General features: G+C 38.0%; 1 protein-coding gene across 1 annotated transcript; it reads right to left on the reverse strand.

Annotated features, from left to right (window-relative positions):
- LOC146004448 (TNF receptor-associated factor 4-like) lies at positions 1-15251 on the reverse strand. The gene is made up of 2 exons (XM_083143303.1): positions 14402-15251; positions 1-116 (listed from the first exon to the last, which is right to left on the reverse strand). Exons 1-2 carry the CDS (start codon positions 15249-15251, stop codon positions 1-3), a joined length of 966 nt encoding a protein of 321 aa, XP_082999429.1.
- Positions 15252-25756: the final 10505 nt, after the last annotated feature.

Below are 25756 nucleotides of genomic sequence, written 5' to 3' on the forward strand. Positions count from 1 at the left end.
CTACAGTGAATCAATGTTTCCATCATTATTTGATTTCTTCCAGTGTTTTCTTCCAATGACCAATGAACTCATAAGCTCTTCCTCAATGATGTGGGCTGACAAGCCTGTTCTTGGGTCTAAATTTATAAAAATAAAAAATCATACAAATTCAACTACAAAATTCCTGTAGTTGTAGCGAAAATTTCACTACAGCTACATTTTTTCTCAGCATTTTGAGGTGAATTTTGAATGTGGCAACAGCGTCAGAAAAAATGGTCCCAAACACTGTTTCTAACAAATATATATCTGATCATTATGACTGACAGTTATGACCAGAGTTAGGATTTTTAGGGGAAAATTTCATTGGGAAAAAGGAAGGGAAAAGGTGCTAAAATAAGACCCAAAAAGGGGCAAAAAAGGTGCTGATTGGGGCAAAAAAAAGTGCTGATAATTATACTACTTATTAAAACTTTCCCTCCTATTTTATTAGGCTAAGCTAATTCACTCGAAGCTGTGTACACATCACACACATAGATTGTGTTACAGTTATTCACCAGAGTCGGGGAAAAACACAAAGCTGTTGTACCTTACAACATTAAGCATTTCTAAATTTTTAAAAGTGAGTTTGTTTCTTTTCAGAGATAAAATATCTTTATATAAGCTGAAGCTTCTCTCTACATCCACAGAAACAAGTGGGGCAAACTTAGTATTCACTCGGAATGGCAACTCTGTGGAAGTGGCAAATTCCGCCTGTGTAAAAGATGCACAGAAGTCAACATTAAATTCCTTTAAATTTTGGTTCTTGGAAGAACACTGCTCAAATGCATTGCGTAAGAGAGGCTGCCGAGATTTACTTCCTTGCAGATTCTTGTTCTTTCGATGCTTAGAGCTGGAAATATGTTGCTGGATGCGATCTCTGGTGTTTTTCATCTAATGTGATTCCCGTATCACAAACCGTGCATCGAATAACAGTTCCATCACTTTCTATGAACTCGTGCTTAAATTCTTGAGCCTGACTGATAAATCGGGATCTGCGCACTTTCGGCATGATAAAGTACATGCACTAACAGGATCTAACAGAGTGAAAAAGCAGGTAAGGAACTTACATCCACAAACAATATCTGTCCACTGCGCACACATGAAACGTGAAACCCACCACTTCAGAAATACATTGTTGCTTCATTGCTTCCAAGACCAAACTGCGTTTCCTTGTCCCTTCTATCTTAGAAAAAAATAACGGCGATCTGGTGCATATCAGTAGCGGTCTTTCCATTGTTGATTTCAAATAGGCAACAATCAAGCACAGTTTAAATACATTCAATTTCAGTTAACAATGTGTAAACATCTTAAAGAGAAAAGTGTCGCGAAAAAAAAATCAATGATTTGCTGAGGAAATATATTTAACAACACCAGTAAAAGGACACAAAAAGGGGAGGAAAAGCAATTAAGAACACGAAAAAGAGGGAAAATAGATAAATGTCCCAGAAAAGGGAGGGAAGGGGAAAGGTTATCAAAAAAGGTGAAAAAAGGTGCTGGAAAATTAGCTCCATTCTCACGTTGAGGCAACATTTCACACACCGAGTCCTTCCAGAGAGGTATCACTTTCACTACGAAAAAAAGGTGCGCACCTAAAAATCTTAACTCTGGTTATGACAAATGTAAAAGCTGTCTCCTTTGGTGCATTTCTCATGTGACCAGTTGTCACAAGTTAAGCACTGCACCCATTGCTCACCAGATGCACTATTGGACCACTTCTCAAGACAAACTAAACAAAAACATTCGTCGCCTTGATAGCTGCTTTCCTGACACCTTCTTGCGCTTCTGCTTGCAGTTCTCTTCTTTTTTGATTGACGACTATCACTTCTGTCGAACAGCCTCTTTTTCCCTTTGCTGTTATCTTGTAGAATGTAACAATTCAGGATGGTTGAACAATGGTTTTTATTACAATGCAAGTGAATATTTTACATTAGAAACGCATAAGGGGCAATTGTAACAGTGTTACAACTGCCCCGGTTACATTTGTTACATTTGCTCCATCCTGCCGCCATATTGTTTGCTGACTTGCAGTTACTAATCTCGACACCAGAAATTGATCACAACTATCTTAACAAATACATCAAATATTGTGTATTGCGATGATATATACAAACCTTGATCAGACGACATCGCGAAATCCCTATTAAACAATAAAAAGGAACCTTATGTTTTTACTTACGTGTTGAAAATTTGACAAACTCCCAATAATAGCCGGAACAATGGCTACGTTAGCACCACCGCCACATGAGTCACTCCCAACCATAGACATACTACTACAAGATGTTACAGCTGCGGGTTAAAAATGGTTGACAGTATGGCGGTACTGGAAGGTCGTTTCCTCGCGACCACCGACGGCAGCACCGTCGGGGAAAAACAGATGAACGATATGCGCAAGCACGCGCATATTGCTCGAAACGACAAAACACTATCGTGTGCCGTACCATTCGCTTTCCGATACTTTCTAACCGCGTTCAGGCGATTTGCGCGTATAATAAATTATACGCGCAAATTGACTAAACGTAGTTAGAAGTGGCGGAAATTAATTATATGCAATGATTTCGTTTAATTACAAACTTTTCGCATTAAAATTGATTTATATAAAAAAAAATAAAAGTATACGAAAATTATACGGAAAACGTACTATTACCAAAACTTCCTGAAATTGCATTATTACTTTGAGCGGAAATATATAATTTCCTCTAAAAGCATTTTTTTAAAAAATCTTCATCATACGAAAATGACAGTCTTAAAATAGGTGACTTTTTTTTTCTTGGGTGGAGAAATGGAATGAAATAAGTATACAAGAATTCAGAATGATTCATGTCATGCTAATCCATATTTGCAAAAATATTTTTTCCCTGATTGATCCTTCGGCTATACAGGATTGTATTGCAAGATTTTACACAGATCAATAAAAAATATTTTCTTTGCCACACATTAAAACGGAAAAAAATGACTGTGTACAGCAACTACGCTCCATTCGATAATAAAAATTTCAATACTGTCAGGGATCAGATCCAGTGGCGTGACCAAGGGGGGTTGGTGGGGGTTATAACCCCCCCTTTGGCCCAGTATTCCCTAAAAAAAGAACATCAAATGCAGGTAAAGATGGCAAAATGAGTGCTGACTACTAAAAAATTTATACATAACCGCCTCCTTTCGAAAATCCTGGGCATGCCACTGATCAGATCACATACCTTAAGGCACTGATTAGAAATAGGTTAGTCTGTACAGAAAAAAATATAATAATTACTAAGAGAATTCTCGGAAGTTTTCTCAAAAATCAAATAAATAAGAAGTACTAGGTTGAATGCTACGAAAAGGTTCAGCCTTTAACACAAATTTACCGTCATGACAATGACCACTAAGTTGAAGTGAAATTTCATACCTTATTGTAGCAAGTGCAGCAGCACCTACTATACATACTATATACTTGAAAGAAAAGTATGAAAACATTTTGGAAAATTAATTGTTGTTCCTTGTAGACTTCTTTCAACATTTAAAGCAATTGAAAGAATGAAAACCTCTAATATTGAAAATTAATATTTCTACTTTAAAAATACTAAGAAAATATTAACAAAAAGAATATCTACATATACATATATATAAAAAATATCTACAATATCTCTTACATAAAACAGCTTATTTAAAAACCAAATACTCATCATTTACTAAATAGCTGAACATGAATGAAGAAATGTTGATTTATTTCCCTCCACGATGAACTTTGTGCCAGCTGATACGAGACTTAAACAGAGAAGTGCCATATTTATTACACTTCCCACGTCCAAGTCCCATACCGGACTTTGCATTTGTATCTCTTCTATCTTGATGTGTGCATAAAACAGGCGCACAGGTGGATAATTCCTAGAAATTAAATAAATGCTCTACAGTGCTGTACAGTGGGATTAATTTTCTTGCATTTTCATGTTCAAATACTATTAAAAAAAATATGAACTGGGAACTGCTCAATGGGTAACATAGTTTCCCTGGTGACACTAACATTTCAGTAGCCAACATGCTAGAGTGCTCACCACATACGTAAATGAGAGTACACTTTGAAAAAATAAAGTTTACCGATGCTATGGCAAACAAAAATAATGTACTTAATGTATTCACTCTAAGAAATGCATGACTTCATCAGTAACTTCTGTACTGTGTGTATCATGATACATGCTGTTACTGAACACAAAAATGTTCATCTTAAAATAGATAAATTGTGGAAATGATCACACTCTGAAGTGGTTTTTTTTTCACACAAAGGTTTCTCCGAACTGCAAAGTTATTCCCACAGTTTGCAGTACTGAAAGCACCATTTCATTCTCTTGTATAGCTTCTAAAAAAAATCACACAATGGGAACCATGATTTTCAGTAATTATTCTCAAAATAAAAAAAAATGTGCAACTACATTCATGAGGTGTTGAGACTAGCAGAACAAGTTATTTTTACCAGTTTTTTTTATTTTTTATTATGGTAACAGTTTCATACATCGGAGACACATTTCTTCATTTTTACAGAAGAAACTAGTTACGGAAATGAGTTTCTCTAAGGTTTCCAACGTTAATCGAGGTACTTTCTTTCATCGTGGTATCTATTTGACCGGGAAATCATGTCAGTGTTTCCAACCCCCCCCCCTTGTTTTTAACTATGCTTGCCTTACCTAACCAAACCTAACCTTTTCGGAATGGTTCGTGGGGCTGTCCGTCAGCTTCCCGTGCATAATGCACAATTTGCAAACGTGACGAACACAATAGTAGGTATGTGTCTGCGATCTATGAAACTGGTACCACTGGTACCTTTATTATTAAGTACAGATGCTATTCTATTTCACACATTGTCAATTTTTGCACACTAACCACAGAGCTTAACACAAATTAAAAATGCTGATTGTTGATTATTATTACCACTTTTTAGAGAGAGCAGTGATATCACATGGTATAGATGATTATTTTTTGAGACATAGAACCTAACAAGCAATACAAAACAAAATCTTACAAGAGAACGTGAATGTTTTATAAAATAAAATAATTCCCACATTGTGAGGAATCATGAGTTTAGGTGAAAATAGCACAAAAACGAGGTTGACCACTTGGTGAAAATAGTAACTGAAAATATGCTGCTTTCAATACAAAGTTGCATTTACCTCAAATGATCCTTAAGCATTAGCTACATACAAATAAAAAGAGGCTGCGACTATTTTCACCAGGTGGTGAGAATAGCATGTAGGGCTATTTTCACTAGCAAAATAATTACCGGAATCATAACATAAGTAGGTTAGGATCATTAGGTTTAATTATCTGATTATTTCCGCGCGTCTGTATAAATATAAAAGTAAGAGAACCAAACCTGGTCCACCTAAACCACCCAAGCAAGTAATTACGAGAGGAATTAAAAAATAAGTTATTGTAGAAGCATAACATCACAGATTAAGTTATACACACGGAACTTGGCCCTTACAGAACAGTATATAATATTATTACCATTTCATTAAAATTCCTGAGTTTTTATTTTAAACAACAAATGATACACAATTACAATCAAAAAGTTGGATTTAGATACTGAATGCAAGCCTGTACTGATGTATGAAATGAACGGAATTTGGTTCGCGTTTGGCGATACTCCTTTACCACTTTTTGAAAAAAAGCTTTGATACGTATTACGCAGTGATTTCATACAATGTTAAATTACGATTTCATTAACTACAATAGGCAACACTTACCGCATCCCCAAAATAATATTCTAATGACAAGAATCAGACGACACAATCACAGATCATATATCCCCTACACAATTTCAAAATTTAAGCAGACTGGTCGGCCGGATGAAGCTACTTATCCAATTTAGAAACTAAATATTGTGTAGATGAAAGAGTTGTAGAATACGTACATTCCTGGTACTATTTGTAAATATTACACGTATTCTACTCACATTCTCGCAATAAAATTTAGTAGAAAAAAAGGTTCGTGAATATGGACACGAATTTGACTTCAGCCGGTTCGCGAGGAACAGTAGAAACACAGAATACTAACTACGGTCAACCAATCTCCCATAAGACTGAAACAGCCCTGCTCCCAACTGACGTCTCCTTTCTACAGGTTTGAATAGTTTTAAAAAATACCTCACGAGAGCAGCATAGGAGTGATTGTTACATTTGCCCCGTGTTACAATTGACCCCGCTGTCCCCTATACAGGGAGCCAATAATTGACTTTCTTTTTTCCTAATATTTGATGACCACTGAAATGGACCGGGCAGGTGTGCACAGCGTATGGATTTGTGCACTTCTTGCAATGCTTTCAAACAATATTTTAATGAGAAATTTTCTCCTTTGATGAAAAGGGTTATCGACCAGGTGAGTTGTGGAGAAGATTCAAAGCTTTCGAGAACTAACATCACTGTCATCTTCAGGGTAGAAATGAGAGTGACGTTAGCTATCGAAAGCTTGGAATATTTTTGACGTTTACTGAGAAAAAATATTGTGCTCCCCTTTTCCATGTTGGAAAGATCGACCCTGATGTTTGACATGTCTTGCGATGACTGCGTAAAAATGTCACGCTTCACCACTGATACTCGTAATACCCTTGTCTCCAAGGTCCGTGAAGAGTTTCCCCTCGTCCGCTTGAAGGTCTGTTCATAACAGCCCTTTTTCCGCGAAGGACGGCGATCTTAATCTTGTTACCTTACTGCGGTAGGAAGCTGTGTCTCTGCCTTGACAAATTAATTTGTAAACAGCTTACGCACTTATCTATAGTAGTGTCACAGCACGAACTGGTCCCCAATCACAGCGCAGAACGGCTATTTTGACAAAATCCTGTTTCCCTGCTGGCTGCTTCGGGGAGGAGTGTTTGAAAGGTTGCCGTTTGTTGCCAAAAGAGGGGTTCAGCTGTATGTCTAATTGGCTGTTTGACCGCAAGTTCCTTCGTAGGTAAACGCGGCCATAAAGGCGGTCCCCGCGCCGGCTGTAAGGGCGGCGGGACTGTAGAAATATATATGGTGTTTCATAAAGGACTTTACAACTTTGTAATTATATATAAATTTATTCACACGCCTCACAGAGCTGGTTTTGGTGTCATTTGGTAGTAAAATACATCAAGTTTTGACTCGCATAGTAGCTTAGTTCCGAATCACACCACCGCTAGTGCTAGCGACAGTTGTACCAAAATGGCTGTCTTCACTGGTTTCCAGCGAGTGTTTGCAAATTCACTTCCAGCAAGACGGCGCACCGCCACACTACCTCAACAACGTCCGGGATTTCCTCAGTAACCGTTTTCCAAATCAGTGGATAAGTCGAGGTGAGCCAATTGGATGGCCACCTCGTTCACCAGACCTGACACCTCTTGATTTTTACTTCTGGGGATTTATCAAGGATAAAGTTTACAGACCACCTCTACCTGCTACACTCGCTGATCTCAGTGCAAGAATCTATGCTGCAGTTACGCCTGACATGCTGCAGCGGGTTTGGCAAGAAATCGACTTCAGATGGGATGTCTACCAAATTACCAATGGAACTCACATTGAACCTTACTAACTTATAGGCTAAAAACTTGATGTATTTTGCTAGAAAATGACAACAAAACCAGCTCTGTAAGTTGTGTGAATAAATTTATATATAATTACAAAGTTGTAAAGTCCTTTATGAAACACCCTGTATTTCTGGGAAACGCTAGTCAATTGTATCACGTGTAATAATAATAATAATTATAACAAAATTGTATTATTTATATTAAAATTATTATTAATAATATTAAAATATCTACCAACAATAGCATATGATGTGACGCGTCAAGTGGTCGTCTCGCCACCTAAGTTCCGGGGTTCGAATCCCGTCTTGGGCATTCGTGTTCGTAACTGTCCATCAGTTTCATCCAATTATCACTCTTCGTCGCGATCAGCCAAAAGTGGCAGAAAAGCGAAGTAAAATAAACCAAGTCAATCAGTCAGTTCATCCTGGGCCTGGAGTGAATCCAGCACATCTGTTTTCCTTTAATTCTTTTACACTTCATAGAGCTAGTGGACTGAAATGGTTAGGTATTCTGCTTTGTTATTAAGTCTTACACACCTCGTTTTCGAAAGAGCTGTAAACGTTACGAGGAAATTTTAGTCATAAAATTTATGTTGTGTGACCTCTCACACGAAACTCTAAGTTTTGGAATTTTGAAAATTGTGAAACCATTTATTCTTTCGATTGGCTAAATCATATAATTAGGGGAAAGAAAATGCCATTTCTGTGTTTTACACGGAACTTGTGTTTGTATTTTGTTATTCTGTTCCAATGCTAACTGAACTTTATTTCTGCTATTAAGAATAAAAATAACAAGCTTTCTGCTTTTTTGTAACTTGAAACCAACGATGTTATTTTCCAGTGGGTTGACGGACCGGTTTGCCCCCCCCCCCCATCCCCATAATCATCGCACCCTGTTTTTTCAGTCCAAAAATTGGTTCAGAATCAGAACTATGCATCGCGTAATCGTCGCTTCAGCGTTTCAGCTAACGAAACCAATGACAGCTGTGCAGGATCTTAGGACACAGAAGATTAAATTTTGTAAGTCCGTACTTCAATACTGTAGTAATTGTTCTCAAGTGTAATATTTGGACTAAAACGCATAAACAAATAACAACTAATGACTTAACTTTTTTTAGATCGGAAAAACGTTCGTTAAACTGTTCCGACCAGTTCAGTGCTTCGGCTATCTAAATGGTCACCGCACGCACCTGCGACACACATAATTTCTTCGGGACAGTTTAACGAACGTTTTACGAATATGCCACGCAATCAGGTGCCTGCAGTCTCGTATCACTCCTTGCTTTCGTTTTGAAGCAAGTGGGCGGAGCTTAAGTTGGTCTGCGTAAGATGGCCGCATCTACTTCAACCAATGACGTCACAGACAGAAGAACATCGCATCCGCTGCTGCAAGCGCACGCGGGCTGGAAGGAGCATGGAAGTAGGCTCCAACTACAAACGAAAACTCGAGGTTTATTTTACACTTAAATACTACAAACATGGGCGTCCGGAAGGGGGGGCAAGGGGGGGCCGTGCCCCCCCCCCCCTGGAAAATGAAAGTCAACCAATAATTATGTATTTCACACATATAATTTCATTTTTGCCACAATAATATGTGTTAATTATTGCATGAACACCATAAATTCAAATTTAAGCAATGTTTTTTTTTTAGGGAACAACACTATTTTTGGGAAAATGTGCCTTGTTTGCCCTCCCCTGGAAAAAAATACCTTCCTTGCCCCTCCCTGGAAAAAATCCTGCGGACGTCCATGACTACAAAACAAACTATAACCTATTCTATGCTATAACCAGCTTCATTTGCTTATGGAATTTTATTCCTTCAGGTTTCCTGTCGCTTCTGTTAGTAGAGCCGCGTGTTGAGCAGGCACCATTGCTTCCTAAATGTTATTCAAAAGTACACAAAATGCCATGCTTTCTTACGGCGTCTTCGAATGTTTTGGTCTGACTTCTCCTGTTCTGTCACGTGACCCGGCTTCAGAAACACCGCGCAGGGCTTGCTACTCCCTTTCTTAAGCCCCTATCACACGGAACTAGATTTCTAGTAGGAATGCCCTAGTTGGCGTTGAACTAACTTTCTAGGTAGCAATCATGGCCGCCTGGCTGACTGCTTGACTGGTTTGGAGTAATAGGACATGTTCTAATTGCTACTTGCTTTCCTCGACTGGATTCTGTGGAACAGCCAATCAGAGCAAAGTTTCGCCATGTGAAGATAATCTGTGAGTGTGCAAAGGAGCGTTTTTGTCTGTGGTTTCCGAGTGTTACTCCAGCAATGTATAACGTATACAGCATGAAAGGAGCGTTGAGTTACACCATCTATGCCGAGTGCACGTTGTTTACATTTGAAACAACTAAAATATTCTTCCATACGTGTACAATAAACGTTGTAAAGTATGTATTTAAGCAGCGCCATTGTTTTGTACCTAATAACGTTTCATACCAAGTTATTCCTCTCGGTTGAATAGTTATCGGCTTTTAAAAATGTGAAGTGATACATTGTTTACATCTCACGCGGCCGCCATTACAACTTCCCTCGTATGGGAACAAAATACTATCGACAAGTACGCTGATAAGTATCGTGTGAGGCGAAAACTAGCAAATTGGTAGCCAGTCCAACGCCAACTAGGGCATACCTACTGGAAATCCAGTTTCGTGTGATGCGGGCTTTACCACCATGCACGCAATGACTCGCATCGCACGCGGTTCAACGTTTAACGGACATCGTTGTGTGCCGTGATGCCACGTTCATCGCACAGCTTTACTCCGCTGAATAAAAATCTGTATAAAATCGGTATCGTGATGTGAATTGACAATAATAATGCATTTTAAAAACAGATGCAAAGAGCTTCAAAACAAGATCAGTATTTTATTTGTAGGACTACCCAATGCTAAGGGAAACGTTGTTTCGCCCCCCTCCAAAAAAGAGCTAAAATCTGTTTTTTGAGAAATTTTTAAAACCTGAAAATTAATAATTGTGTTTAAAACCTTTCTGCCTGCACCCTACTAAAACTTCATGACGATCATGAAGGATTCTTACTAATATTAATAGTGTTCCTTAGAACGAAATTTCGATCACATCTAGTTGGATGTGTCATGTGTCATAACTAGAGCTCGGATTTTTATGTAATATCAAAGTACAAAATATGTAGGTGATAAAACATGTACATAAATATGTATTATCAAAATAATATGTAGCTAAATCTGTGGTATCAAAGAATATGTAATATTAATAACAATTTAGTATACAAACAATTTGAAGAATTTTGCTAGATATTTGTTTTATTTGAACATATTCAACATAATTTTAAGGACATAAGTTGTTCAAATTAAAAGTTGTATTAAATGTATACAGGGTGAGGCAGTCAAACGGGAAGGTTTAAAAAATTCACAAAAAAATATAGAGAGCAAATATTATGTATTTTTTTTAACATGAATGTACTGTACATGAGTGGAAATTACTAGTGTATCTGAAAATGTTCATTTTTTTAAATATGGCGTCCTTGGTTTTGCACACATTGTCGGAGTCTCAGAGTAAATCCGCCCATGACGGTGCGAGGGAGAGTCCGAGAATAATCCACAAACTCTCCATGAACGGCTCTCCATTCAGAAAAAGTACCAGTGTGGTGTGCATTATCATTATCATACGTCATGGGCGGATTTACTCTGAGACTTCGGCAATGTGTGGCTCTGTCCGAAAGGTACAAACAGCAGAATTGAAGTATGGTCTTGGCGGAAGTGACGTCACCTAGTACAGTTCGAAAGCGCCAAGAACAGAAGGACGCAAGTACACAGCGTGCAGTACAGATGGTTGGTGACTAGGTCACGTGGTTTCCACACTCGTTGTTCATTTGTTTAAAATCACGGAGGTAGAAAGCGAGCAGCACAGCAAGTTATGGCCAGCAAGTTGTTGGTTATAGTTCTTCTAATGTGTGGAAATGTATGTGTACGAGCATTTGAAAATGCTATGTGATTTCTATTGTGAAAAACAAGTGTTTAAATGACGAGGAAAACAACGAGTACTCAGTTTTATCTCCTGATCGTATTTGGCGCTGCAGTCGAAGTGCAATTCGAAAGACAACACTTCCAGTCCACGACTTGAAGACCGCACTCCAAGACCATACTCGGAAGATGCTCGCTTCAAGTACGGTCTTGCACCTTTCGGACACGGCCTGTGTAACACCAAAAACGCCATCTTACTGACACCATACTAAAAAAAAATGAACATTTTTGTAGTACACTAGTAATTTCCACTCATGTACAGTACATTCATGTTCAAAAAATAAATAATATTTGCTCTATATTTTTTTTGTGACTTTTTTAAATCTTCCCGTTTGACTTCCACACTCTGTATAACTCAAAGAAGCACAACAACGTGTCCATATTTAAGAAGCAAATTTTGTCAACTATTAATTACTTTTCACATCGCAAATTATTGTATAATATGTAAATATGTAAGAGAGCTCTTTGTATCTTTCGAAACAAATTGTAAAAAGAAGCATCTACAGAAAGAACAATCGAATGAAAATACACAGCTACTCTTGCACTTTTTGTACAAGGGAACATACGTACAGGAAAGTAGCTTTCTTGTCCACCGTTGCTGTTTCTAGGTGCTTTACCTAAACCTAAAAGCGAAACGAAAATATATAACCAGAAGGTGGGGGGGGGGGGAGAAACTCCAGCATCTTTCGATAAATAACAATCCCTCATCATGTTTCAGAAATCGAATATATAGGAAGAAGGGAAAAGATAGAGAAAAATTACCGAAATATGTTGTTTAATGTAAAGTAAATGAGCAATTATGTAAAATATGTAATATCCTGGCAAATATGTAAAAAATAGGTAACAAAACTTATGCAAAATCATGTCAGTTATAGAATTCGTTGACATTTTCCTGTTCAAGGTTTGTATCTAGAAAGGAACAGGTTATGTAATTAGCTACATACAAATCCGAGCTCTACGTCATAACCAGCGCTTGAAGTGGAAACCTTTAGCTGCGGAGATGTTTGGTCAACCCTTGGGGTTAGCTGGGGGATGTTTTGCGAAAATTTTGCAAACTGTAGAGGATACCATCCCCACTAACTTCGAGCTCTGGTCATAACCCCATCCGTTTAAAATTGCATAAGGAGCAGCGATAAGGATGGGACAGAATGGGCTGTGGTCCACCTAGAAAGAGGATGGACTATAAGAAGGCCGCCTTCTTCAATGGAAATTTTAAATTTATATAAAATATCAAAATGAAAACATGGTATATAATCATTTCTAATATATTCAACCGTGCAAGAAAATTAATAATTCATGTAGTACGTTTACGTGTCAAAGACGACCATCTCTTATTGGAAATTTGCAATAGGTAGATGTCAAAATTGCTATGCATTTCAGAGTATAACAAGCAAGAAATTTTAAATGTGTTGTGGATAAACTATGCTACAGTTTGATATATTGAGTATTACCGGCAGTTACAGTAGAAATTGCACATTAACTACTCTAGGAAAAGAGGTCATATTTTAAATATTTTCAAGTAGAAATCTACTGCAGTAAGTGGCTATTGGCTTTTACAACTTTTTTTTTGTTGCAGTTGTTGATTTGTGTTTGGTACATATAAGGATTAATATATATATTACTCTATTTTACTATAATTATGTATTATTTAGGCTATAATTATATTTCTTATGTTTTTTTTTTTTGTATTGTCATTAATTAGTCAATACATGGCAAGTAACATAAAAGCTCACATCTGATGCCCCTGTCTCAACAGTTAATTTGTGTTCAGTTTTCCTTCTTGTTATGATCTTAACTCAGTTTAGTGCGCGGTTTCTAAGTGTGGTGTTTAGCTAAAATTTAGTGTCCTACTTGCACAAATGTGTAAATACATGAATTACCCTAATGACTTGCTCTGGAAAGCATGGGAAAGTCAGGGAATTTTGTTTCTACGAAATTGTATACTAGATTTTTATAGCTTTCAGCACGCAAATCGCTCGTCCTAGGTTCATATTGTGAATGAGCGTGCCTTCATCATCTTTGAGCAGTTCATCATCCATTTTCAACGTCGCCATTAACCTAAATGGGTACACAAGTGGCGTGATGATTTTTTTATATATGTATTTTTATCTTTTTTTCACGACGATGATGATGAGTGATGATATGACAAAATGCATGTAGGGTCACTCACACATGCTCAGGCCGGAATCGAACCCGAGATCCCTGCCGTCGTAGCGTGCTGTGCTAACCACTGCACCTCATACGTCGGCAAGAAAGCGATGTAAAAATGGAATGGGCCTCCCCGATGGCGTAGTGGTAATCGTCGCCTTGCAATCAAGGGGTCATGGGTTTAGGTGGAGGCACAGTGGTTCGGATCCCACTTTGAATTGTAGGTCCAGTCCCGATTAGCCTATCTGTGCATAAATTGGACTTAAAATGTCAACTCGCTCATTCCAAAATGGAGGTATACTTTTAGGAGGCTGAAGTCGAAGAACTCTCTTAAATAAGTCACTGAAGTGTGAAGTGACACTAAACCGAAAATGTAGAGTTTCCGAAGTGTGTAAAATGTATAGCTATTAAATCAGACGAATCTCATTGAACATAATATATTGCAGCAAATAATGTAGTTGCATCAGCAAATAGAAGTCTTCTAAACAAGAATGTTCACTTCTGAAAAATAATATTAATAATAATTTTAGGAGAGACAGAGTGATGTGACTTATACATTTCAAATCATAGTCCTTTATTTTTATAACTCCTTTGCAAAAATCAACAATACCTAGCCTTTACTCTATATTAATCTCAAAGAAAAGGGTATTATTAACAATATAACTGCTTGTCTTTAATTTGTCACAGGGAATAACTACACGAAAACCCCTTTCTAGCTTACCTTTCCCTTTCTTCGGTATACGATAATTCTGTATATCCGACCTGCGAAACGTCTGGCCAATGTCTTTGCTCCCCGAGTTCTGGTCAATTACTTTGAATGTTAAGAGACGATTAAAAGGCCACTCCAAACCTGAACCAAACTCTCCAGTAATAATTTCAATATAAATCCCTAAATAACTTTTCTCGTTTGTGGTGCTATCCGGAAACAGGTGTAAAGTAATCCTGAGTTGATGCCCACATTTGTCAACGTGAGAGGGGAGACTGTGCACAGTGAAGCCTTGATCTAACACTGAATACATTTTTGTGACCTTCCATGATTTGAGACCAGTCTTTATGATCTCTGGGACCAATTCATCGTCTTGAGTTTCAGTGAAAGCCGCAACTTCAGAAATCTCAGTCGTACTCTCAATATGCTGTAACTTATTCTCCAGTTCTTGAATCCTGTTCCCCATCTTTTCGATCACGCTTCTCATGAGTTCCACGTGATGAGCGACGTCTTCCTTCACGTGCCGTCTTATTCCAACAGGGAACCCTTCGTAGTCACACTGCATTTCCATAAAAGCACACGTTGAATAGAGCTTCTTGCACTCCTCATTCAGATGGTGATCCATGTTCTTCCTTGCAATGTTGAGGCCACAATCCTCAAGACACGCAATCGGAAATTGAGGACATTCCCCCTGGTGATGATTCAGCAAGTGACTTTCTAGTCTCATCTCGCAAAAATCGCACTGCACTATTCTCTTTGAACACGCTGCCATGTGCTCATTAAGCTTGTTTCTCGGAACTTTGTCTCCACATCTGTTTTCGCAACTCACCAGCATCAACTCACAGCGAGTGTAATGCTCCGGCATAGAACCATTAGATATATATTCGTCGCAAAACATACATCGGATAACACATTTCTTCTTCCGATGCATGTCCACATCTTCTATTTCGACTCTGTCGCCACATATATCACAAAAAAAGAGAGATGCTATGCACTGTTCTTCATGTTCTTGCAAGTTTCTAGAGTTTACTGTTTGGCCGCAGGTGACGCATGACATCCAGGCAACCGTTGCCAGCTAAATTTTCAACTAGATTTAAACTATCTTCGTCATAATTTTCCGATCTACACCCAGAATCTGATACGCACGGTTTTTCGTCAGTCCCTACAAAGTGCGACGAGCATAAGTTTTGAGATTTCCTGCAGCTATCCATATGCCGGTGTAATGGCTCACACTCAACTACCTCATTTCCACAAATTCTACCATGGTGATTTAGCATCTTCTCATCTACAACTTCTCCACAAAACGAACATGTTTCAGCAGTGACATCATCGCGGTTGTATAAAGTTTCTTTTAAGACATGTGAGGAATGTAGTTTCTGACATTCTTCATCTAAATGTTTTTGCATGAATTCCTGTGCGACGTTTTTTCCGCAATTTTCACTGCAATGGGTTAACAATTTGGAGCATTCTGATTGGTGATTTTCGAATGATTCAATTTCTACTTCAATTTTGCAATGTTCGCAGGTGACCAGTCTTTTTGGACTGTCTTGTAAGTGTTCATCGAGGGTATTCCTAGGATACTTATACACTCCTTATCACCATTCATTGGAAACAGTTGGCACGTTTTGTAGTGATCAGTCACTGTATCTGCCGCAACGGATGTGCCACAGAACTCGCACTCCTCCACACGCTTCTCGCAGTATTCCTTCAGGTAGACATTCATGTATTCCTTCTGAACATTCTTTCCACAGTCATCACAGCAACACATTGACTCCTTACATTTCGCCAGGTGCTCCTCTATTTCTGACTTTCTTATGGCTTGGGTGCAATAAGGGCACGGTAACAACGACATGGGACAATCATCGGACACGTGTTTGCCTAAAGAGGAACGATCACCTTGAAATCCGCACTGCAGTATACAGTCTAAAATTTCCATTGAACACAACTGCTTGTGATCATCCAATTCGTCGAAAAGAATCATCGCTGAACAATAGTCGCAATGAACCTTTCGCTTCTTGCAGCTCTCTTCCAAATGCTGTTTGTTCATGTAGCGTGGCACTTTCTTACCACAGCCATTTTCACACACGACTTCCTCGGAACCACAACTTGCACGATGATCGTCCAGTTCGTCCTCTTCCACCCTTTCCGTGCAGTAGGAACATGTTTTATACGTAGTCGTCGGCATTGTCACCAGGTATTGGAGAAGAAAGTTAACTTGCACGAACTTTAAAGACTGAGAGCGTATTACTACTATTGTGGATTGGCTGGCAACAAGATATTCAATATTTTCCCCTTGCTATCACTTACTGATTAATTCTTAAGAAGTAGAAGTTAGATAAGTATAGATAAGTATGTCGAGAGTAAGTCCTTTCAATCGATCTTATCTATGGACTTTTCCTTAATCTTGATTGATTGCCATCCACTTGATCACGTAACTACAAGTTGCATCCATGATATGAAATTTATCACAATTAATGTACAATATGTAAAAATGTTAGAAGATAAACAACATAGAGAATAGTAAAGATAACACTAGTCGACATTTTTTCAAAAGTTGAACGATGTTTTGAAATGAATAGTTGACTCTGAAAGGATTTTTCATGCTGAATTCAAATTTGAAAACCGTTTTGCTCCATCACGTCACAATTTTTCACAAATCGTGAAAATTGAATAGCATATAGGGGTCTATTATGGTATTATTGGGATCATTTGGGGTTTATATAATCATATTACAGACACATAGAATAAATATTTTTTGCAAATATAGTAATCAGTGGGACATATATTGAGATTGTAAAATCTATATTATATACTATATTCATGTACATTTTCATTTACACATGTCTAGAAAGAGATATAACATAGGTCATTTCGAATTACTGAGACTCAGGATCAAACTTCATTCTTTTTTACTTTCTGCCTTCCCCGACACCCGAAGTAAGAACATCTCTTTTTAACATCCAACAAAAATCTGCCATCATGGAAACATTCCATCGTCCCTGGTATCTCCGTTCCATCTCTGCTATGTCCTTGTAAAATCTTTCCCTGTGCTCCTCGCTGAAGTGTCCGAGATTACTCGGAAAGAAATCTAGATGTGAGTTAAGGAAATGCAATTTGAGGCTCATTTTACAACCAAGTTTACATAAATTCGTTAGCAGATTTTTCACAAAATGTTCATAGTTAACGTGTTTTTCATTGCCCAGAAAATGGGCAACCACCATTTTGAAACTTACCCAGGCATTCCTTTCCGTAGCAGTCATTATTTCTTCAAAATCTGCATCCAACATCAGTTTCCATATCTGAGGTCCAACAAAAATACCCTCTTTGAGCTTACCCTCAGTGACGGATGGAAATTTCCTGGCAATGTATTTAAAGCATTCGCCGTCTTTGTCTAACGCTTTCACAAACTGTTTCATTATCCCTAACTTAATATGCAACGGAGGAAGCAGTATTTTAGACGACTGAATTAATTGCCGTTGTGTCACATTCTTCTTCCCTGGAGAGAGAGATTCTCTACTTGGCCACGTTTTCACTTTCCAATGATTCTCCCTGTCCCGACTGTCCCATTCGAACAAGAAGCAGGGGAATTTTGTGTTCCCAGCCTGGAGACCCAACAACAAAGCTATCACTTTGAAATCTCCACAGACAGACCAACCATGTTCTTCATATTTCACTTTCAGTAGCATGAACCTCAAAGTTTCATAAGTTTCATTAAGCGACACAGAATATGCAACTGGAATCGATGGGAACACATTACAGTTATTTAACAGAACACCCTTCAGACTAGTCTGTGATGCATCAATGAAAAGTCTCCATTCACTTACATTGTAAGAAATACCATACAATTCTATGACTTTCCTTATGTTGTTACAATACACAAGGTTTTCGTCTTCAGTAAAGTATGGGAGTAGCTCTGTCTCTCGATGCCTGTACCATGAGAAATGTGTTCCTGGAGACAACAGGTTTTTCTTACTCAGTCGGGAACCAAGAAGTTGGGCACTCTCCTTTGATAAATTTAGGTCTCTTACGAGATCATTCAGTTCATGTTGTGTGAAAGGTTGCGGAGTGCCTGTACTTGTACCAGGACAGAAATCGTCACTGTCATCATAGTGTGCACGTTCAACTTCAGTGTCACTTGAAGTGCTGCAATTATCACTACTCGTACGTGGTACAGGTACAGGTACATCTGGCCCATGAGGCACGGGCCTAATGGCCGATTGTATGTTGTTGGGATAGCTCACATTGCTCTTGTTCTTAGCACTGAAACCGCTAACATCTATAGCACAGAAATAGCAGTCATCTATGTGATTTTTTGGTTCGCGCCATACCATTGGTATTCCAAATGGCAATTCTTTCCAGTAGTGGGGTTTGTGGTATTATAAACTCAAGAAAGGAAGAGCCCCCCTCAAGCAGATTTGCTTACACTTAAAACAAGCTCAACATGAGCATATGAGCTTTTTGCTCAAGTGTGGAACCCCCTCTAATCCAAGATTTTTGTAAAAATGCCCTCATGGATTCCATGAGAAAGGAAGAGCCCCCTCGGATTGATGTGCCTATACTTACAAAAGGCACTTCTGTGAGATTGTTGTCCATAATCCTGTCAAAAATATGCCCCTCTTGATGGCCACACTTAAAACTAGGCCAAGACACACCCACCCACACCCACACCCACCCACACATATTCCGGTTTAAGTTCAATTGGATACCAGGTTCAAATTGTATATTAAAACAATGCAATATGCAGAGCTCCTCTAGAATTGCTCCGTGACTCTCTCATTTCTTACATCATAAACATATGATTTTTCTCCTATGAGAATAACACTACATATGGTGTCATCAGGTAATGCCTCATGAAATTCACAGATAATTTTAATATTTGTTCTGTCATTCACCACAACTTGTTTTCTTTTTGAAGCATTGATTACAAACATGGGTCTCTGTGCTTTGAATTCATCTGGTGTGTAATACATGTCAGTATTGCCAGTAGTGACCCTCTTGAAAGCCGAAAAGGCCTCATATAATTTGAGGAAATCATTCTTGGACATGTCTAAATTGTAATTTTCTCTGGGAAATACCTCATTTCTGCCATTTTTAAGATATATGTTCTTGATGTTGCAGCTATCAAATTTACTTGAATTTTTTTCCTGATTGTTGTGTCTCCCAGTCTGAAACAGTACCACTACAAAATCAGGCATGTCATATTGTATGCTGGAGAATGAATTTGTGGCATCAAATTCATAATAAGAACCAGATGCGGGCTTCTGTACACATTGATATGTATAAAATTGTAGAGGAATTTGTGGATTTTTTATTATATCTGCTTTGTATTTAAGAGCATAACTGGCTTCATATTCAACAACAGGGATTCTTAACTCCATAGTCTGAATAATGCATTTGCCTGCATCTGGTAGGGTATTGGGCAGAGCTTCCCCTGCAGGGTTTAATGCACTGTACCTCATCAAAGCATTGTTATCATTGGCAGCTCTTCTAAATGTGATTCTTAACCCACCCTTCCACATAATATCTTTGTAATCTGAGAAGAATCCTGGCAACAGGCGCATAGGGAACAGCACTGTGTGGTTCTTAGATAATATCTTATCACCAGCCTCAAATCCACCGATTTTGTAGTATGAAGCCTCGGTTTTGGATAATTTTAATGTAGCCAAAGCTGTGGAGGTAATGCCGGGATAATCCACTCTGTTTATAACAACGCCATGCTTTCTGATCTCAATTTCAGAGAATAGATGCGGCACAAAATTGTCTACAAGTCTTATATTTGTATTTGCCGGATAATCGGTACCATCGAGCTTTACAACATCAAATTTGATGTATAGATCTGCTCTGTGAGGGTGTATAAAGCCATCCCCTACATCAAGATCAACCTCAATTTCTGTGTTGGGTTGATTTAAATTTGCAAATGTCCTCCTGTTTGGGGGGAATGATTGTAGCTCATAACTCTCAATATTTTCCATTTTCTTCTTGTATGTATTTTTATTTAAATGTTAATCTCTATGATGGCAGTTGTTGTGGCTCCAGCAAAATCAACTAATTCTTCTTTTTCATTAGTGACCATCAATTCAATATTATCTATTCTATTATGGCACACAGGAAAATATAATGTTGGGGATGGATTGTAGATGATTGGCTCCATAAATTCAGAATTAGGCTTGAATGTTGCAATGATGCCTGTTTGTTTGTGAGTGCCTATGCCATTTGATTTGGTGATCATACCCTCAGCCACATTACAGTGAATATTCAGAGTCTCTATGGCTAAGAATTTAGGTATATTCATAGCAGTGTGTTTGATGCCTGGTTCAAGTTTTGTGTTGTTCTCAAAGCCTAACAGCTCTCCTATAGTACCCAGATTCACTGTTTCTGTGGCAGGTACAATCTCTACTCTGTGAGTGACAGAATTTTGACTTAACACTACACCTCTGGGTAATTGAGCATTTAGAGTGGACAGATTATACTGCCCTGGAGTGATGACAATTTTTTCATCACCAACTGCAATTGTGTTGTTGTGGTGTGTAATATTGGGGATTAGGTACATGCCATAAAATGCCCTGAGAGCTATTGTTTTGGGATACACTATGTCATCATGCAATTTGAGTTTCAATATTGAATTTTGGCTGGTGAGATGAAATACCCCCATGATGTTTTAAATACCACAAGGCTTTTTGAAAATCTTCAATTGATGGTTTATTTATTTGAGACATATATCTAAGAACAGATAAACACAAATGTCCGCAATTAACATCTTTGAAATTTTGAACACGAGCATTATTGTAATAAAGATTAGGTGATTTTAGATATTTTATTAAATTTTCAGGTGGAACACCTCCAAATGAATCAAACACAAATGCCTCATCTTTTAAATATTTAAGATAACAAATCCAGTGAGTGCCTTGATTTTTGTACTCATCCAAATTAACAATGCCACACTCTTTGTTGAGTGGTTGTTCTGGTAAAGAATCAGACATGTACACACCTCTAAAATGTTTGATGCCCAATGGCTTGATTAAAGCTTCAATATCTTGGTTTGTAAGCGGCTCTTGTTTTTTTTAAACTTATTCATGGCTCTCTTAACACCTTTGCCTTGTTTCTCAATGGCCAGGTTATGGCGCTTCAATTCATCTAATTCTGCCCTATTCTTCTTGGCATCTATTACTGTTTTTGCTATGGCAGCTGATCCCCCAGCCAAGCTCCCAACAGCCCCGAGAGCAGCTAAGATGGCAGGGATAGTAAATATAAATCCCCCTACATGTGATTTTTTTCTAGATTGTTGTAATTTTTTTAATTGGGGGGTACTAAGCAACAATTTTATACCATGCCCCTTTGCAATACAAGAATTTTTTTTCTTGCGCTGCTTTTTGGTCAAAAGACTGTCAATAGTTTTAAGAGATTTGAGACCTGCATAAGGTATTTGATACATAACACCCTTGGCCTTCATTGTAGGTTTATTATATACATATTCACAACCCCCACCCCAGTTTTTGTTTGGTGCTCATAGCTATGGTGGTTCCCAATGCTGCTATTTTTTCACTCAAAGATGCATCTTTGCTTACAAATCTACCAAATGCAGCCTCTTCTAATTTCTTGTCTGCAACATGTCTCTTGTCAAGATCAGAATGTGTGTTGTATGCTATGTCATGGTCTCTACAAGCAGCATCTAGGGGATTAACACCAGGATCACCTCTGTTTAATCTATGGTCCAATTTTGTGCCTGGACCACAATACTGATAGCCTGGAATGTGTAGTTCAAATGGCAACTTGTTTATAATGTCATTAACAAGGCCCCGACCCTCAGAAATATTCCAAAATTTAGGTGGTAGAGTATTAATAATTTTTATAAGATATCCAATCCCCTTAGTGTCATTCACTATAAAATTAGACAATTTTGTGCTTATCATGTCCATAATTCCAACCTTTTCATTGTAAAAATTGTGGTTCCCAGCATTTTCCTCCCCAGCTATTACCAACAACCTATCTACAAGTTTCCTGACATCATCAACCCACACAAATTCTTTGGGCAGGGTGTTGTATTGTTTGATTCCACTGCCAGTCTTGATCTGTGACCATATGGGCTTGATTAAATTATTGTATTTTGCTCCACTGCTCGACTTGACTCTTTTTTGTGTGGGATCATTGTTCTGGTATAGAGCATCTGATTTTATTAATATTTCTTTGTAATCCTCATAATCCTGATCTGTATAGCTGCCAGGCCTTTTCCTAGTCATGAGTTCCCATAATCCAGGTGTTCCGGAGTACTTAACAAAAGCACCTTTTTCTCCAAGTCGAGATTCTGAATATACAATTATATCATCTCCCATAAATGTTACTCTGAAATTGCCAATTCTATGTATGATGCTGCCATCAAGCTCTGTGTCAGCATATAAGCCAAAAACCTCATCTTTATTGTCTTTAGGTGTGGTTAAATATTTTTGAGCAAGAAGACCCAATTCAATAGGATCCTGACTAGCCTCAATTCTTCTAGGAGCAATAGGACTAGGTGTATGAATACTGGAAAGTGGGGTGAGTGGATAATCTAATATGTTCCTTGCAGCTACAGGTACAAGCTCTGTGATCAAGTTTTGATTTTGCTCTGTAACAGTTTTGATATTCTTACCTAAATTATTAATAGCATCAATTACAGGCTGTTCTGTTTGTTTGTGTTTTTCATAAATTCCACGGTTCTCTGATTTCCATCCCTTAAATCTTTTTACAAGATAATCTCTTAACTTAAGATCATCAATTATTGGCCTTTTCATGGTTATTTATTTATGTTTCAATGTCTAGAAAATTGTTGATTTTATTTCTATATTTGCCACTATTGGGTGTTCTTGTCATATCAATTGTGACAAACCCATAACTGTCCTGGTTCCAGCACTTGCTGCAAAACTTGGAAAAATCATTGTAGCTCAAGTCCCCACCTACATATTCATCATGTATGTGCTTGAGGTTGGTATGGTCTTGATGAAACACACATATAAAATTGCTGTTGTCACGGATCAGTTGCTTGGGTATTTTTGAAAAAGTCTGTGCCAGGTAGAAGCAATCAATGTTTTTGTGCCGGCCCTGTGTAAAAAAATTTCTAACCTTGTTTTGATTATCCAATATAATATCATCAAACACAACAACAGAATTATCGAGACATTCATCAAGTGGCTTAACATCTGGTTCAAAAGTGGCAATATCCAATCCATCATATAGCTTCATCAGCTGCTGATATTTTAATTGTTCCAAGCTCTTAGAGAAGACATACAAGTGCCTGTTTTTCCAGTCTAACCAGTTGGGTGCCAATAAAAAATTATCAACCATTAGTGTAGTTTTACCACAAGCAGATGGCCCAACAATAAGACACCTAATATTATCAGGTAACAAGTTGCCATTTCTCTTATTCTGCTGTTCAGGTTCTGGCAGTCTTTTTATAACATCCCAGGTGTTCATATTATCACTTTGTTTGCATCGATCCAGCTGTGTTCTGGGAGTCCTAGCCATTTGACAAGTAACTTGTTGCCTTTTCTGCGGATAATTTTTTCTATGAGATATGTGTCAGGCTGTTTAGTTTTGCTGAGCTCTTGTTCATAGAACCTGCCTTTGAGAATTTCTCCTCGGTAATCCTTTATTATATATGTGTTAAGGGTCCCGGGCTTAACTTGAACCACTGTAAATAATTCAGTGCTCCAGTTTCTTGTAAAGCCTCTCTTGAATAAGTGCTTATATTTGCTGATTCTTACTTGATCACCCACCTTGTATTTGGCCTTTCTTGTTGTTGGCTGATATTTAGGATAATAAACAGTGCTGATCAATTTTTGCTCATCAGATGAAGTTACTTCAGAGGGTTTCATGTTGATTGTGGAATGGACCGAGTTGTTATATTTATGTAGAAGTTCTGGAAGAATATTAATCCATTTATAATTACCTTGAAGTGTAAATTGTTTATACATAAGATTTTTTAAGGTTCTGTTGAATCTCTCTACAATTGAGGCCTTGAGGTCACTGTAACTCGAATAATGTTGTATTGCCTGGCTTTTAATAAATTGTTGAAACACTGAATTATAAAATTCTTTGCCATTATCTGTTTGCAAATAGCACGGGGATCTTCCACTCTGATTGATGATTGTTCTGATGGCTTCTGTGACACATGCCCCAGTCTTGGATTTGAGTGGCACAGCCCAAGCAAATTTTGAAAATGTATCTATCACAGTGAGTAGATACTTGTAGCCCTTGTTGATTTTGTCTAAGTTTTTCAACTGCCCACTTGCCATTTCAATGAAGTCGCTTTGCCATAAATCATCTATGCCCTTTGTGACTACTGGGAGTCTCTTAAAATTATGTCGGGCTTGTCTGTGTAATTCATCAACAATAATTTTTCTAGACATAATATGTAAACAAGAATATTGCAACTATGGGGTGTTCAGCAGCTGAGACTGCAGGATTTTCTAAATATAATTTATCCCCTATTTGTATTTTAAATTCCAAAGAGCCATCATCTTCAGTATAGGCTGTTTCCAATGTATTGGGATCTGTAAAATCCTCCAATTCTACACTGGTGATTTTCACTTTGTTGTCAGCATTTGTTATTGATAAGGTGGGGTAGTGGTGTGCCTGTGGTTGAAGCCAATATTTGATCTTGATTGGTCTCAATGTGCCCCCAACAAAAAATTGGTAATAAAATTGTGCAGGGGACAGCATATATATTTTGCCACCTGGTGTAAATGGAGAATCATATTCTTTGTTGGGGATGCTGTACAATTCAAGAATTACTGAATGTTTTGGATTCTCGATTATGCCTGTTATTTCTTTTTCTGCTGTGAGCAATCTGCTTGTTACAGATTCAAGGTGCTCATTGATAGTCCTAACAATCTCATCGTGCCCAGGCTTGATTCTTATGTCAACAGCAAGTTTTTTGTATTGTTGCACAATATCTTGAAGCTGGGTGGCAAAAACAGACAGAGCATTTGCTTGATTGGATTCCATGGTTCCTAGCTGTTGCTTGATATTAGCTACAATTTGTTGCAAATTTTCAACAACTGCCAATTTTGAATTTTGAGCAGTAAGATCATGGACCTGCCTTCTGATATCCTCAAACAGGGCATGCAGTTCATTAATATGTTGATTTGTTGGTAGAGTGGCCACTGTCTGTGTGAGTTGTTTGATCTCTGCTTGGATATTCTTGATATCTTCTGATTTCAATATCCTATTCACTGCTCTCTTAATATTTTTAAGTTCCTGTGATGGAGGCAGATTTGATACTGTATTTTGCAAAAATTCAAGTGCCAATTTCACATTGTTTAATTCAGAAGCATCAGCCACATTTTGCATAGCATTTTGGAGCAGGGCTATATCTGCCTGAGAGGGTGTGGATTG

The sequence above is a fragment of the Lepisma saccharinum genome, chromosome 21 (genome assembly GCF_977018435.1).
Source record: "Lepisma saccharinum chromosome 21, izLepSacc3.1, whole genome shotgun sequence".
NCBI classification, from domain to species: domain Eukaryota; kingdom Metazoa; phylum Arthropoda; class Insecta; order Zygentoma; family Lepismatidae; genus Lepisma; species Lepisma saccharinum.